This window comes from Condylostylus longicornis, unplaced genomic scaffold (assembly GCF_029603195.1).
Source record: "Condylostylus longicornis isolate FDR11 unplaced genomic scaffold, ASM2960319v2 ptg000022l, whole genome shotgun sequence".
Lineage (NCBI taxonomy): Eukaryota > Metazoa > Arthropoda > Insecta > Diptera > Dolichopodidae > Condylostylus > Condylostylus longicornis.
Genome location: NW_026577991.1, coordinates 4,853,726 through 4,870,167, shown reverse-complemented (window position 1 = coordinate 4,870,167; position 16,442 = coordinate 4,853,726). Strand labels below are relative to the sequence as shown.

Genomic DNA, 16,442 nt, shown 5'->3' with positions numbered 1-16,442 from the left:
TTGTACGTTGTTATTTTGTAATAGTTATGAAGAAAATATAGGCAGTGTTGGCAAAGTGCCAAGTGTCAAATGAAAATATGATATCGATACGATTTCTTCAGCTATTAAAATTTCAATGCTAATTCAAGTATCATATAAGTGAAATACTGATGCCGTGCATATTAATTAAAAATTATTCCATTACAGCTTAGAATCCTAAAATTATTCCACTCGTAAGCAATAAGGTTAAATTATATTAAGCGATAAGACCAGATCACCGCAACCGTAAAGAATTATTATAACATCCCGCCGATTATAAAGCGATCGCTAGCCTATAACTATCACGTAATTGTCACGTAAGTCCAAGGGTACCACCTCATATCTTCCAGAAAAATCAGTCGCCCCCCAGCTGAGGTATCACAAAAAAAGAAAATATGCTCAGCCGTCTACATTATGACAAAATCTAACGCAGATTGTTCCATTTTGTGCATGCACTTACCTAATAAAGGATTTTTTTTAAGTTATTCCTGTCAGACAAAAAATCACTGAAATTTTCACATCATTTTGTCTTTTAATATAAATAGTACCATTAATCAACGTAGCTTCAAAAAATACTTATATTAAGTAAGCTGCCTATTACCACACATCTATTTGACATTGACAGCTTTACATGAATTTAACTCGAGCTTGATTTTTTTGCACTTTAAACTATTATGCGTGCCCTATCAACCAAATTTATAAACTATATTTGTATAGACGATAAACATATTGGTTACGAACAGTAAAATAATTTTAACCATAACCTTTTACATTTTATACTTATTCAACAATTCAATTGTCATTTTTGTATATTTAGATGTGTATAATAAAGTAAGTGCACATTCATTTTATTCTTCACCTGCACGATTAGTATTAGAAATACTTAAGAATAAACTCTTTTCACCAATTACATGCACATAAGTATTATGTACGTTCGTATAATTATGGATATGAAAGTGGAAAAAATGTCAAAATTGTCTAGACGAATCAATCAATTTTTGTATAATAAAAAAAAAAAATAAATTGTTTCTTATCAATAATACATGTAGGGTTAATGTTGTCACCAAAAAATAACAATTATTATCCTCAGATTTTCTCTTCTCTTTCCAAACTCCACACAATCCATACAAAAACACAACAAATAACTAGTCAGCATTAAAGAATATTTAAAAAGTTGAAAAAGAAAGCAAAAACAAAAATGATTTTTTATGTTTTATGTCAAAATTTTGTAATTTTCATTTATCGAAATTTAAGAATCCCCTTCCTTAATGTTGTAGGTACTAGTCACTTATGTTATTCTAGTGAATTGCAAAAATTTTTATGCGTACAAATTTGTAATTTTATTATACCCTGCACTTCGTGAAGGGTATATTAACTTTGGTATGGAGTTTGTAACTACTTGAAGGAGCCATCTGCGGTATGGACATATATATATATTCTTGCTCAGCGTAAAATTCTGCGTTGATTTAGACATGTCCGTCCGTCCGTCCGTCCGTCCGTCCGTCCGTCCGTCCGTCCGTCCGTCCGTCCGTCCGTCCGTCCGTCCGTCCGTCCGATCGCACGATAACTCAAAAACGAATAATGCAATCGACACCAAACTTTCACAAGTTGCTTCTTTTGTGCCAAGGACGAACCCTATTGTTATTGGACCAATTCGGACAACGGGTTCGGGTAGCTGCCATACAACTCAAAGAGTTTATTTTAATTATTTCAAAAACTAATAAAGGTACAAATATAAAATTTTGTATACATGTGTCCAATTATATTCTACATATGCTCTAAAAATTTTAATGACATAGCTGCACCGGTTCGGGTGGCTGCCATACAACTCCAAAAGCAAATTTTTTATATTCGGCAAAATAATAAAGTCATATTCATGAAACTTGGCAGTCGTGTGTCCAATTATAGGTCAAAGATATTTCTGAAATTTTGGTGGAATTGCTGGACAGGTTCGAGTGGCTCCCATACAAGTCCAAAAGCTTATTTTAAATATTTGGAAAAATAATAAAGTCAGATTCATGAAACTTGGCAGTTGTGTGTCCAATTATAGGTCAAAGATATTTCTGAAGTTTTGGTGGAATTGCTTGACAGGTTCAAGTAGCTCCCATACAAATCCAAAAGCTTACTTTAAATATTTGAAAAAATAAAAAAGTTGGATTTATGAAACTTGGCAGTTGTGTGTCCGATTATAGATCAGATATACCTGCGAAGTTTTAGTGGAATTGCTTGACAGGTTCGGGTACCTGCCATACAACTCCAAAAGCTAATTTTAAATATTTGGAAAAATAATAAAGTCAAATTCATGAAACTTGGCAGTTGTGTGTCCAATTATAGATCAGATATATTTGCGAAGTTTTAGTGGAATTGCTTGGCAGGTTCGGGTACCTGCCATACAACTCCAAAAGCTAATTTTAAATATTTGGAAAAATAATAAAGACAGATTCATGAAACTTAGCAGTTGTGTGTCCAATTATAGGTCAAAGATATTTCTGAAGTTTTAGTGGAATTGCTTGGCAGGTTCGAGTACCTGCCATACAACTCCAAAAGCTAATTTTAAATATTTGGAAAAATAATAAAGACAGATTCATGAAACTTGGCAGTTGTGTGTCCAATTATAGGTCAAAGATATTTCTGAAGTTTTAGTGGAATTGCTTGGCAGGTTCGGGTACCTGCCATACAACTCCAAAAGCTAATTTTAAATATTTGGAAAAATAATAAAGTCAGATTCACGAAACTTGGTAGTTGTGTGTTCAGTTATAGATCAGACATATCCATGAAGTTTCTATAAAATGGTTTCACAGGTTTGAAAAGTTGCTATACAACAATGAAAGGTGCAGGGTATAATTCAATCGGTTCATACCGACTGAAACGTTTTTACTTGTTACTCATTTTTTCCTCTCATATTGAATAAATTATATTTTTATTAACATTATATATGAAATATGAGAAAAAATGAGTATATCTTGATTATTTTAATAATATCGTAAAATGTTATTTATTCATGTGAATAAATTTTGTGATAAGCAACTGTTAAAGATAGGATTCTATATGAGATTTCAATAAAACTAAAAACAATTATGTTTTTATTGACAATTCGGTTCATTTTTTATAAAAGAACTAGTGTGCGAAATTTGAGGCTTTGTGGTTCTTCAACTCATAGAATATGAGATTTAAATTTTAACAAGGTTATATATGCACTAATAAAAATTTAGAATGTAGATTTGGATTAAGTTAAACTTAACAAACACTTTTCATTCACAAATCATTATTCACTTACATAATAACTCAGTAAATTGGTTCAATTCTGATGTAGAGCCATGTGAAAAGAGCATGTTTACAAGCTGTCATACAAAAATTAAAATTTTCAAGGATTGCTTCATATATTATCTATGACATATGCAGTACAGTTGTCTTGTTAGAAATATTCTGTTTCAGTTTTAGAATTGTTCTAACACCGTTAGACTACTTTTTTGAGGGAGGCTTTTTGAAAAGTAAAGTTCAAAATGGAAATAAACCGGGAATTCATTAAAAATTTTCCTCTTCAAAGTTTCCTCTTCTACAATTTAAGGCTTTTTCCTTTTTTTCTTAATAAATTGAACGCATATATGCACATAGGAATAAGAATATGATTTTCCAAATCTTATTTATAAAAAATTACATACATAATGTACGTTTGTATCCAGTACCTACAATTGCTATATATGTATATATAAACTCATAATAATAGGATATTTTCAAGGTCCATTAAATATAATTAATGTAAAAAATATTTACACCTCTAAGTAGGTATATGTATTGTATCTTATAGCCATATTATTCTGGATATGTTATCATTATTAAAATTAATTTTCCTATTATATGTTTTATGGCAAGATTAACACTTTTTGTTGTTAATTATATTTTTGTTATATAATGGATTTAACAAGGAATTTCGTTTAATTAACATTATTTTAACATATAAGGGTCTGTTATTAATATTATGTATTCGTCTATATTATATATATTTAATATATAATTTACGATATTGTGCTGGGTAGAAAAATATAGGAGTTAAAATTCCGTAACTGTTATAATTGTATAATGTTTTATTTGTATAATTTGTTTATCGGATTCAAAAGGGATATAATCTTAAAGCTTTAATCACTGGCTCAATTATAACATCCCACTAATATCAATTTTATAATTCATTATTTTCAGCGATTCAAAAGTTTATGGGGGAATATGATATACGAAATTATCGCATACAGTTGTATTACTCAACTTTTATAAATCATGAGAATCAAGAGCTCATTCCTGTAATGAAAAAATACCATCAATACAAAATGGGAACAAACTAGAGTCTAATATATAAAATTCTTTAAACTTAATCATATAAAAAAATTCACAGTAAATTTAATTAATTTTTAAATTAATAACCCTTCATTCTACTCTTCATACTGTGTGTCCTCATCATGTGTATAAGATTAAGAGTAAAAGTAAGATAATGTAGTACGCATAATTTCAATAAATAAAATTAAAATATTTGAAAACATACTTTTTAATTAATTACGTTTAAAATTTCTTTTACTACAGCCTAAATTAATTGTTAATTTTTTTTTCTCTTAATTCTGAAATAAACAAATTAATTTTTATGTATAATCATAATATTCATTTATTTATAAAAATCTTCGTAATTACTTCATTTCACACTTCATATACAATTTATTTAATTATATAAAAAAAAATTTCTATTATTATGCTTAATGCTTACACGAGGTGGCGTATATATAGGAAAATATTTTCAATATGGTTGGAAGAAAAACGATATAAAAAATTTGAGTGTAAAAAATGTATTTTAGGTAACGGTTAATTTTAACGGCCATTTTGTATTTTTAGTATTCAAATGTAGTGTGCCACTGTAGATGAAGCCAGTCACTACTTTTTAGCGTCGTTTCATTCTTTAGGTATTTAAATATAGAACAGATACCCTGTCATCTGTATGTAAATTACAGCTTTACGTTACTGTAGCTGTAGAGCTGAGTTCTGAGTAGATCTTGAAATACAAATGTAACAACTGTAGAGCTGTAGTTTTGTTATTTTGTTATTTACTCATTAATTTATTATAATAAGTTTGATTATAGTTATCATCAATTTGATGTCTTCCGCCTTCATTTAAACTTACTATATTATTATACTTACTTACAAGAAAGGGGCTTCCTTATCATCTTTTATTTTAGAATTGACATAAAAATATTTTTAAAACAGTGTTCACTCTTCCGATTCAGTAATTCAACAATGAATTTTTTTGAAAATCAAATATTTTTAAAAAATTTTTTTCATATTGTATTTTAATTGATAATAAAATTTAGATGATTAAAATTTATATTGTTTCCTCTGGACTATCTGTTTAATTTCTCCATTATAAAAATATTTGATATACACATACATACATACATACATAGGTACTTTAATTTTTCTAATTATTCATCATAATGTTTGAGATTTTACAAATAAATTTTATAGCAGCGATCAAGAGCAATAAAATATACCGTGCATATGGCGAAAAATGAAATTTTGAACAACATTTACGTCATTAAATATTTAAAATCAATATATGAGAGTTGATTTTTTGTTTCAATTAAATCTATTATAAAAGTCATTAAAATATTTTTGAAAATTTTATTAATAAAATCTTAGCTGTCCTATTGTATATAACAATTTTTTTAATGTATATCATAAATGTATCATAAAATTAGTTTTCGGAACTCATTATAAATTTTAATAAAAATGTAACAAATCTAATGAAATATAAAATTGTTAATTATATGATTACTTGGAAAATTTTACTGCATCATCAGAAACTACATATGTATATATGTATGTACATGAGAAGGAATAGGAATGTGGAACTGTTATTGTTACATAAATACATTAGAGTAGAATAAAGAATTGTTAATTTTTACAGTTAACTAAATCTGTTATCAATTGTTCTTTCAATTAATACTTGCAAATTTTTACCTTTCGTAGGTAAATTTTTAAATTCACAAAATGCAATAAAAACAAAAAGCAAATTTTCCATTATCCTTGATTATCAAATTTTTAATTGATGTAATGCTAAATCTTATATAAAAATCCTAATACTAATAAAATAATACTATGCAGACAATATTACAATTTTCGTAAATTAGCACGAAACTCCTCTATACTTGATAAATAAGAAAACAAAAATTCCATCCGACAATTTTTAATGAAGCCAATTTAAGGCTATAAACAAAACTGAATTTCAAAACACAAAATAACATTCACAATGGTAATTACAACTGAATATAAATTTTGATAAACATCATTGTTATTTATAAATATTTGTCTTGCAACATTGTTTTCATATAGCAAATAAAAGTACGGAAACAAAAAAAATAATCTTACATGCGGAAGTACAAAAGCTTTTTAAAATACTATTATGAATTCAAAATAAATCACACACACACACTTTTGTAAAAATTTCTGCTAATAAAAGCTCTCATTTTTATTTAGAAAATAAAAGGATAGGGGTGAAAAAGCCGATTTTTGTAAATAAATAATTGAAGTTACTTTATGGTTTAAATATTTTATTTTTATTTTTATTGTTTACGTTCTTATTTACCGTTCTTTTGATATAATACAATAGAATCGAGATTATTATGAATGTGATTTTGATATTAGTGTATATATTTTGTAATTATTGTAAGTTCTCGGCTTATAAGACGTCACCTTGTCAAAATAAATCAACTGAATTTCTGAATTGAAAAACTACATATGTATTACAAAAATATGGTATTTTTATGTTATCCGCCAGCTGAGCATATGCGCGCCCACATAGTGAAACTCCTTACATAATTTTTGCCTTTCTTCCACTATCTAAAATATATTATCGAAATTGAATGTAATACAAGTTGATACACATTGAATATTATCCATTTAAAATTTTAAACTATGTATGTACATATTTATAAAGAAAATTGTGGGTTCTGTCGTCATTGTTTTTATCATTCAAATTTTTATAAACATATCATTCACTCTTGTAGCCATTATTATAAATAAACTGTCAAAAATAGCTGTCATTATTCATAACAATTTTATATGGAAAGAAATTCGACGCCATCATTGAAAAAAATTAATGATACGCAACTGTTTATCATTCAATAATTTTTTCTGTGATGAAAAAATTGTTATTACATTCACTTTCATTCACTTTTTTTCAACAATGTTGACAAAGTCCTGTATTGGGATTTGAGCGCACTAACCGAGTAATTATGAACAATTACAAAAAAATATTTCCATGAAAAGTGACCAATATATTCAGACTCTACTGTCATTTTAAAAGCACATTGCTGAGAACATAATTTTTATTTACACACTTTTATATTTACCTGAATACTGCTTTAAATTATACTATAATAACTGTACATACATTCATAAATATGTTTAACATCCTTCAAAGAAAAATATTGCCTATAAATGTATTTTGTATTTTAAATATGAAAATTATTATTTTTAAAACCAATAAATATTTATATGTATATATACATGTATGTATATGTAAATGTATTGTAACGTATATAAGTAAATTAAAAATAAGTTTCTTTTTTTTTTTCTGTGAAATTATTATTTATTTAATAAACGCGATCCGGAGGGTATTTCATTGGTTTCTAATTTAATATTTATTGTATACATAAATAAAGTGAGTACATAATTAATATTTTTATAATCATAATTTCTTTTTTCTTTTATTATTTTGTTTTTGTAAAATATTTTCAAGGTAGGTATATAAACAGTTAATAAATAATGAATTAAAATTAAAATTCATACAAGGTCAACCACTTTAACTTAATTAAAAATTTAAATAATATTAATTTAATTTGACATAATTAATTGGATAAGTAATAAATTTAAGAAATTATTACTACTTACCTAATATTATAAAAATTAAAGTTAAGAAATAGGCGATTTTTGCCACGCATCGAACCTCTTAAATGTGAAATAGAATTGATAGCAGCTAGTATTAACCGAAGAATTTGTACAGAATCACTACACCACAATCAATCCAAAAGTGTAGAGTCAGAATTACATAGTATCAATCCAAAGATATTTATTTGTTATTTCATACAATTATATGAAGGTGTTATATGGGCCAAATCATGTAAAACTAAAACACAATGAAACTACAATAACAGTAATTTCGTGATTTTACTCCAAATTAATGATCAGCTCATCATTTATCCTACTAAAATATTCCAAAGAAAAATTTAAAGTCATAATTCAAGTTTTCGTTCTAGATTTTTATTAAACAACAATAAAGTTTATATGTAGTTCTATAATTTTATTACAATTCAGCTTGTACAAGCATATATTACAATCACATGTTTAAACAATTACGCCCGGGCGGCTATGTAAAATATCTGTTATCTCCACTACAATTGTACAATTTCTGGAAAAAAAAATACCAAAAAGTATAATACAATTTTTTACTACAAAAGAAAATTAAAATTTAAAACATAAAACCTTTCTCAATTTACAATAAAATATCTGTGAAAGAAATTAGATTCAATAAACTTTGAAAACTTTCAATAAAAATCTATAAAGTTATCAATTGAATAGAATTTTAAGAGTTTAAGAACACAAACAATAAAAGAAACCTATTATGTTTGAAAATTTTCTTTGTCTCGACTACCAAATTAATTATACAGCAAATAAAACACACAATTTTACAAGAATAAAATTAAATTGAATAATTTAATTACGGTACAAGTCAGCATTACACAAAACTTATAACAGCTGGACATCGTTTTGTTTTTTTCTTTGGTTAATAACATTATCCAAAGTATCGGATACTAATTAAGAAAATTTTTTTTTTACAAATAAAATTACCCACATTTTTTTTCTATTATTACATATAAATATATATATATGTACGCTACATATGTACACAGAGGGTGTGCAATACCAGTACTACTATCCGATGTTCTAGAACCTTTTAGCTATTGGTTCTATATATATTTTTATTTTCCCCTTATAACTAAGGAAATATTTCAAGTAGAAATAAATGAAGAACTCATTTTAAAGCTCATTATTCCAATGGCAAGAACTTTCTCAATTTAAGAAATATTTAAGTGCAAAGTAATATTTTTAATAAAATTACTCCTCACTAACTTCTTAGAAGTTAGATTTTTATTCTCATTTTCATAAATTTAATAAACACAAAATATTTTCAAAATAATAGCACGCCTTAATAACATTTATCAAAATTTTCAGATTCCATAAACTTTGGTGTCACAATTCTATCACTCTGCTTTCGGAGTACCACCTAGTCCACCAAATCTCGAACACCCTATATATCATGGATATTGCGTATTTTTTTTTCTTTTTCAGGACACAGATGTTTTAAATTATTTTGAATTAAAGGTAAAGAAAAAATGGTTATCCTAAAACATAAAACAATTGAAATTCTTAATTAAATTAGAAGATTAACAGCAAAAGAAAAAAGGATTTTCGTAAAAAATAACTTATTCCATATTATCTGAAGTCACGTTTATTTTACTTTAAAAAGAAATAAATTCAATTAATGGAAAATATTGGACGTTATCATCAAATCTAATTTTTCCATTTCAATGTATTCAATTATTCTCATTCGATTTATATATATTTCGAAAAACTTTAAAAATATATTCTGTAATAATATAATATAATATAAGATAATTTTCATCATCATACAATTCCCGTATAAGCAGAAATTTCCAAAAAAAAAACTAAGATGTAAAATAAACTAAGATAAATTACAAAAACCTATTTAATTAAAAAAAAATATTGCTTTAAAGATAGAATAAAACTGATTTTGAAAATTAAAGAGGCTTGTTAAATAAATGTTATTTAATTTATTTGTATCATAAGAGATTAGAAAACTAGAAACCCTCATTAATTTATTTTTAATTTAGTTTAGAAAACATATATTTCGTATACGGAAGTATTTGGAAATAAATTATGTTTTATTGTTGTAGAATCAAGAGGTTTATAGTAAATTGAAGAATATATTTAATTAATAATCTCTTAATTCTCAACATTAACATATCCTGTTTCTTTAAAACTTTAGAATTAGAATTTTCGAGGCCCAGGATATGTTAATACAGAATATGATTAATTTCTATTTTTAAATTATCTGAGGTTTCGTTAAATACAAGGAAATCTCAGATAATTTAAAAATAGAAATTTAATGTAATACTGGGACAATATATTTTAAATAAAAATATTCATTCAAATAAGCTTAAAATTAAATAACAAGAAAAAATGATTTGTTTTTAAAATTTTTAATTTATTTTAACCATAATTTCATTACTTTTTTTTTTTACTTTAATTTTTGTCTCATTATAATTTAATTTAATTGTGTCTTAAATATATTTTTCTGTTTTTCATTTTAAATAACTTAATTTTAATAAATATTAATTATTTTTTTTAATTTATTCTTTTTATCAATAATAATAATAATAGTTAATAATAATAGTAAAAAAATTTTAATTAAAATGGTAATATTAAAAAATAATAATAAAAAAAAAATAAAAAAAGAATTTATTTCGAAAAATTTATTAAAATCAAAAAATTTATTAAAAAAATTTAATTTTTATAAAATAAAATTCAATTACTACTTGAAATATATAATTTTTTTTAAGAAAAAGCAAATTTTTTTCTTTTTTAACTTTAAAAGGTTTCTAAAAATATTTCTTTATTTTTTAATTTAATTTAATTTTATAAGCTCGATTCTGAATTTTCTAAAAAAATTTCTTAAATAGTTTAATTTATGTAGGACAGGAATAAAAATATACTTTAAAAACAGAAAAGTGTTCGTTCTGTGTTTCGGCGACTGTAATGCAATGTCACATAAATATTAACAAAAATACCAAAGTTCTTTGCGGTAAGCCGAGTCACAATTTATTTAGTTTTTTTTTTATACTACTGCCCTCCTAGGAGGAGCATACGGCTGACATGATAATTGTAAATAGAAACGAACCAGTTTCGGGCGTCATTGAATTAACTAGGTAGGTGACGAGCCTATTCAATTAAGATAGAGCAAATAATGTATCTGTAATGTATATATAAAATGATATATTACATCAAATGTAATGTATATAAAAAAATTTGGGTAATGCAATAAAGCTCTTGCATCTTCAAATTAAGTTAAAATCTATAATTAAATATTATGCATAAAGCCAAAGTGATTTTGAGAACATAGAGTTTATTAAGAAAAGAATTATATTTTGTAAGTCAATTTTTTTAAGTCATTTAGAAAAGAATTACCAGTACCCGATAAGTTAACATGTTTTGCAAGTAGAATTATAAATCTAATGGCTTTGCATACGACTTAAAAGAACACATTTACAATTGTTTTTAAAAATTGTGCATTACAGCACTACTTTTCCATTTTATGTTAAATGATGAAAAATTAACAATAATACAAAAAATGTTTAAAGTTAAAAAATTAAAATAATTTATAATTTATACAATTAAATATTTGCGTTTGGAAAATAAGTAACTATTTTTTTTTTATCATTTATATTATATTTCATATTATGTAGCTTTCTTTTCTTTTTTCGTATGAGGAAATACACTTTCTAAAATTTTTCAATTTTTTTTTTTATAAATTTGTACACAATTTTTTTTCCTTTTCTTTTCATTTACTTAATTATTTTTATAGTTTTTATTTTAAAATATTATTAAATATTAATTAGTATTAGTATGATAGAATATCACTTTTTTTAAAAAAGATTTTTTTTTTATATAAGTATATCGAAATTTACGAAAATTATTTATTATAATTTATTTTATTTTTTCTGTATTATTAAGTAAAATTTAATTATTGCTTATATTCCTTTTTGTTTAAAAGATTTAATATAATTTAACGATTTTAATTTATTTCTATTCATTTTAAATTTTATTATTTTTGAACTGCATTTAAAGTTCTTCTTCTTTTTTTTCAAAATATTATAAATTAGAACCAAGAAAATTAGTAATGAAAAAGCAAAAATTTTAATTCAAAACTTATTTTATAGAATATAATTTAATTTTACATAATAAGAATATGAAAATAAATTTAGAGATTGAGACTAATAACATAAAATATCTTCAAAAATCAAAATAAAAAAATTAATTTAAAAAATTAATTAAAATAGAAAAGGAAATTTTATTGAATCTTAATAAAAAACAAAAATCTAAAAGTTCCAATTCCAATTTTACTTAGTTGTACTTTTAATTGAACAAAACTAATATTTGTTATCGATTAGTTAATTCAATCAATTTATTTTAATAATTTTAAAAATATTTTATATTTTTTTATTAAACGATTAAACTGTTATACATTTTAATATACAAGTTTATGTAGATATTAAGTAAAAAAAAAAAATTCAAATAATTACTTAGACGTAATTTTATTTAATTTTATTAACAAATTTTAATGTTCTATTGATTTCTCTATCAAAGTAATAAATAATTTCTGTGTATTCTTATTTAGAATTCGAAATATTCATATTTTCAACATTTTATTATTTTTATTTTTTATTTATCTCTTTTTATAAAGCCTTATATTTTTTATTAATTATTTTGTGCAAAGAAATTGAGAAGATTGAAATTAAATTAAAACATTATTTTTTTTTTGGGGTTTTTAAAGAAAAAACCCGCATTCAATAAGAAAAATATTTTCTTACATTTTTTTTTTTTTTTTCAAAAAACCACAGCCAAAGTACAATACAATTATCTTTAATATTATAATTTTTGAGTTTTTCGATTTTACGTTTTCTTTAAATATTGTTGTTTAAATGCTAAAAGCTAAATCGAAAAAAAAAATAATTTTAAATTACTCATTCTAAGTAACATGCTTAAAAATTGGTTGCAATTTTGTAATTTATATTATTAAACAAATATGTTAACTTATATTGTCATAAACTGGGTACAGTATATTATTGAATTTTTTTATAATTGTCATATATTAATATTTTAATTGTTTTAATATGTATTAAAAAATTTTTATCAAATTTTATTAAATAATTTATAACTCTTAAGTGCGTTAGAAATTCATTTTTCTAACCAATAGAGTTACAATTTTGTTTAAATTTATTTAAATTTATTAATTATTTCAATGTATATAATTATCAAAAATTTTAAAAAAATTGCAAAACTTTGAATTTTTATAAGTAATATAATGAAATATGAAAATTCCTAGTTTTTTCTTTTATATTACGAATTATTATTAATAGCAATAAGTAGCAAGGGTCAAAATTTCGTAAACCTTTAAATTGTAATTCAATGTGATAATTTTGTTTAAAAAAAAAAAACAATTGCATTTTAATGCAGAACAAACTCTGAGCTAAATCATATAAGGTCATTGTCTTTATAAATTTTAATTGATTTCTTCCATTAAAAGCCATTTTGAAGACAAGAATTACTTTTTTGTTGTAATGAAATAATTTTAACAAAATTCAATTCCCAAAAGTTTTTATTTAATCAGATCATATTCATTTTGGCACAACAACATATTTTTTTTTTTCCTTTTTAATATATATTTAAAAAAAAAAATTAATTTTTTTTTAATTATTTGTCAAGATATTGAAATTCACTATTTTTTAAGTTTTTTGTTTTTGTTTTTTTTTTGATAAAAATATATCACTTGATCTAAATATATTACAAATTTATTATTAAAATCATTTTATTAATAAATATTTATTCAACGATTTACAATAATTATTTTTTAAAACAATTTCAATAATATATATTACTTAATTGAAATAGTTATTGAAGAAGAAATTGTACATATTTCAATATATTTTTATGCATATACATATATGAATTTATTTTTTCAAATTATATTAATATTTAAATTTTAAATCTGCCAGATAATAACCATTTATTCTTCAACTTCTCATTTTCTTATGCAATAATTAACCATATACTTTACATTTCTCGCGAAAATTACTTATGCGGTCGTCTAATTACCAGCAACGAAAAAAAAAATCAATTGTTTTTTTATATAAAAATTTGACGATCAAAGCTCATATTTCATTTCATAAACATTAATTGATATTAAATAAATAAATATTAACAAAAAAAAAAAATTAATATCTAACAATATTAATTATAATTATAAGTAATTAATAAGTAAGTGAAGATTGTTTTAACTCTAAAATTAATTCAAAGTTAATTTTAGTTTGAATTTTTGGTTTTATTGAAAAAAAAAACCATCATAGGACAAGAAAATTAAAAAAAAAAATGTGCTAGAAAAATATTGTGTTTTAATTTTTAAATTGAAATTAAATTCTATTTAGTTAATATTGAGAATTTCTTAATAAAAAAAAACAAAAAAAAAAAAAAACAATTTATTATTGGTATACATAACAAAACAATGTGTTAACAAAAAAAACCTAATTGAATTCTTGGCTTCATTTATAAATAAAATTTTCTTATAAAAAAAAAAACGCTAATATATTATATACTTTTTTTATTTTATCCTCCTATCAACTTAATGTTTGGATCTGGAAATTTCATCCACGTTTTTTATCATCAAATTACTTTTATAATTTTTGATTTTTACATCTTAGCGACATTCCAAACACTACGCTTTTTATTTTTTTACTTTTCAATTATATATTCTGGTTCCAATTGTCTTATTTCATTAATTTTTCTTAATACAATTTTAGGACAATTTTTTTTTTCTTTTCTTTTTATAAATTAATTTTTATTGTATCATGTTTTTTGTTTTTACTACTATACTCAAAAAAAAAAAAAATCCTTATTTTTCTTTCCTTATACATATTTACTTTTCTTTTATTAAATTTTTTTCCTTTTGTTTTTCCTAAAAAAAAAAATTTCTAACGTCTCGGACTTTCATATTCATCAGCAAATGATTCAGCACGTGCAATTTTTAAACTATTCGTACTGGAACTTTTACTCAAATAATATGTGCTACCATTTGATGCACTCTTTTTTAATTGATGTGATCGTTTTGATGGCGGCGATGATGTTTCATAATTTGAATCATGTCCATTTTCTGTTGCATCATCCCAATGTTCATCTTCATCATCGGTATCATTATCGTCACCGCCGTTAACAGAACCGCTTGGACTACTTGGTGGGCTTAATGCTTGCATTATTTTACCCTTTGATTCATTCCATATATGACTTAATCGTTCACGTCCAAAGAATAATAGGAAAGCATCAATTAATTCACGTGATTTCTCTTCCCATTTACCAATGATATCTTCTTTAACTTCATTCATAACACGCTTTGACCGATCTTTTAATTCATCCATTTTATTTTGTAAACGAAATTTCTTTTCAGATAGGAATGATACATTTAATTCTTTACCAGAATAGCCTCTAGCCAAATTACGTCTTACATATATATCGTAATCTTTAACAATACGTGCAACAATATCAGATGTTGAAACACCTAAAAAAAAAAAAAACGTAAATTAATAAAATAGACTGTTTAATTGATAATTGATAATGTTTTGGTATAAAATAAAATTCAAATATTTTTGTTACCTTCTGTGCGTTGAGTAGCAACAAACATTCCTTTAGCTTTTAATGGTGCATAAATATCTTCAACACCATCACCTGTATATGGAATGTCATCGTGAGCAACAAAATCAATTTTATGGTATTCAATAAATTGATCATCTAAATTCCATGGAGCATCTGGAACCACCTAAAAAAGTAATTGAAAACAAAAATCAATCAAATGTTATAAAATTTTTTGATATGAACTTGAGTTGAACCACATGTTCAAATATAAGTATTATTTACCTCATCAACATAACGGCAATGCCGTACAGCTTCATAACGTTCTTTATCAGTCATAACAGTTCGACCTTTTTTACTATGTGTTAATTCATCACTACAAACACCAACAATTAAATAAACATTTGGGAATATATTTTTAGCCTAAAATTTAAAAAAAAAAAAAAATGTAATGAATTTGTGAGCCAAATAGAAATGAACATCTTCATCTAAATAATTCATCTAAAAAAAATGGAATTTACCTGCATCAATTGCCTTGCATGACCCTGGTGGAATAAATCATAAATACCATCGGCATAAACTCTAATACGACGTGGTGTATTACCAGATTTTGCCATTTGAAGTGTAATTTTTTGTGCGTAATTACAACGTTCACGTTCTCGTATAGCATCTTCTTCAGTTGAAAATGGAGCTGGCTTACAAATTGTCTAAAATAGAAATAAAAAGTTTTAAAAAAATTAATATTTTTTTTTTAAATAAAATGTAAAATGTTTTACATTGTTTCTTGTGAGTTCAGAAGAATAAAACATATTTTTACAATTCATTTTTACTAAAAAAAAATTGTGATTTAAACAGTAAAATTTTCTTTTTTTTTCAGTGTTTTAAAAATATTATGCAGAGAGTATGCA

The 16,442-nt window shown here is 23.8% G+C and overlaps 1 protein-coding gene across 3 annotated transcripts in view; it reads right to left on the bottom strand.

Moving 5' to 3' along the window:
* Positions 1-10,619: 10,619 nt before the first annotated feature.
* LOC129606764 (choline-phosphate cytidylyltransferase A-like) overlaps positions 10,620-16,442 on the bottom strand; it is a 47,050-nt gene continuing 41,227 nt past the window's right edge. For all 3 annotated transcript variants that reach the window (XM_055517289.1, XM_055517291.1, XM_055517290.1), the window contains 4 exons: positions 16,056-16,241; positions 15,820-15,957; positions 15,559-15,721; positions 10,620-15,463 (listed from right to left, as the gene is read on the bottom strand). In XM_055517289.1, the coding sequence (XP_055373264.1) occupies positions 14,883-15,463; positions 15,559-15,721; positions 15,820-15,957; positions 16,056-16,241 (1,068 nt within the window). In that variant the 3' untranslated portion in view covers positions 10,620-14,882. The remainder of the gene's footprint in view (positions 15,464-15,558; positions 15,722-15,819; positions 15,958-16,055; positions 16,242-16,442) is intronic.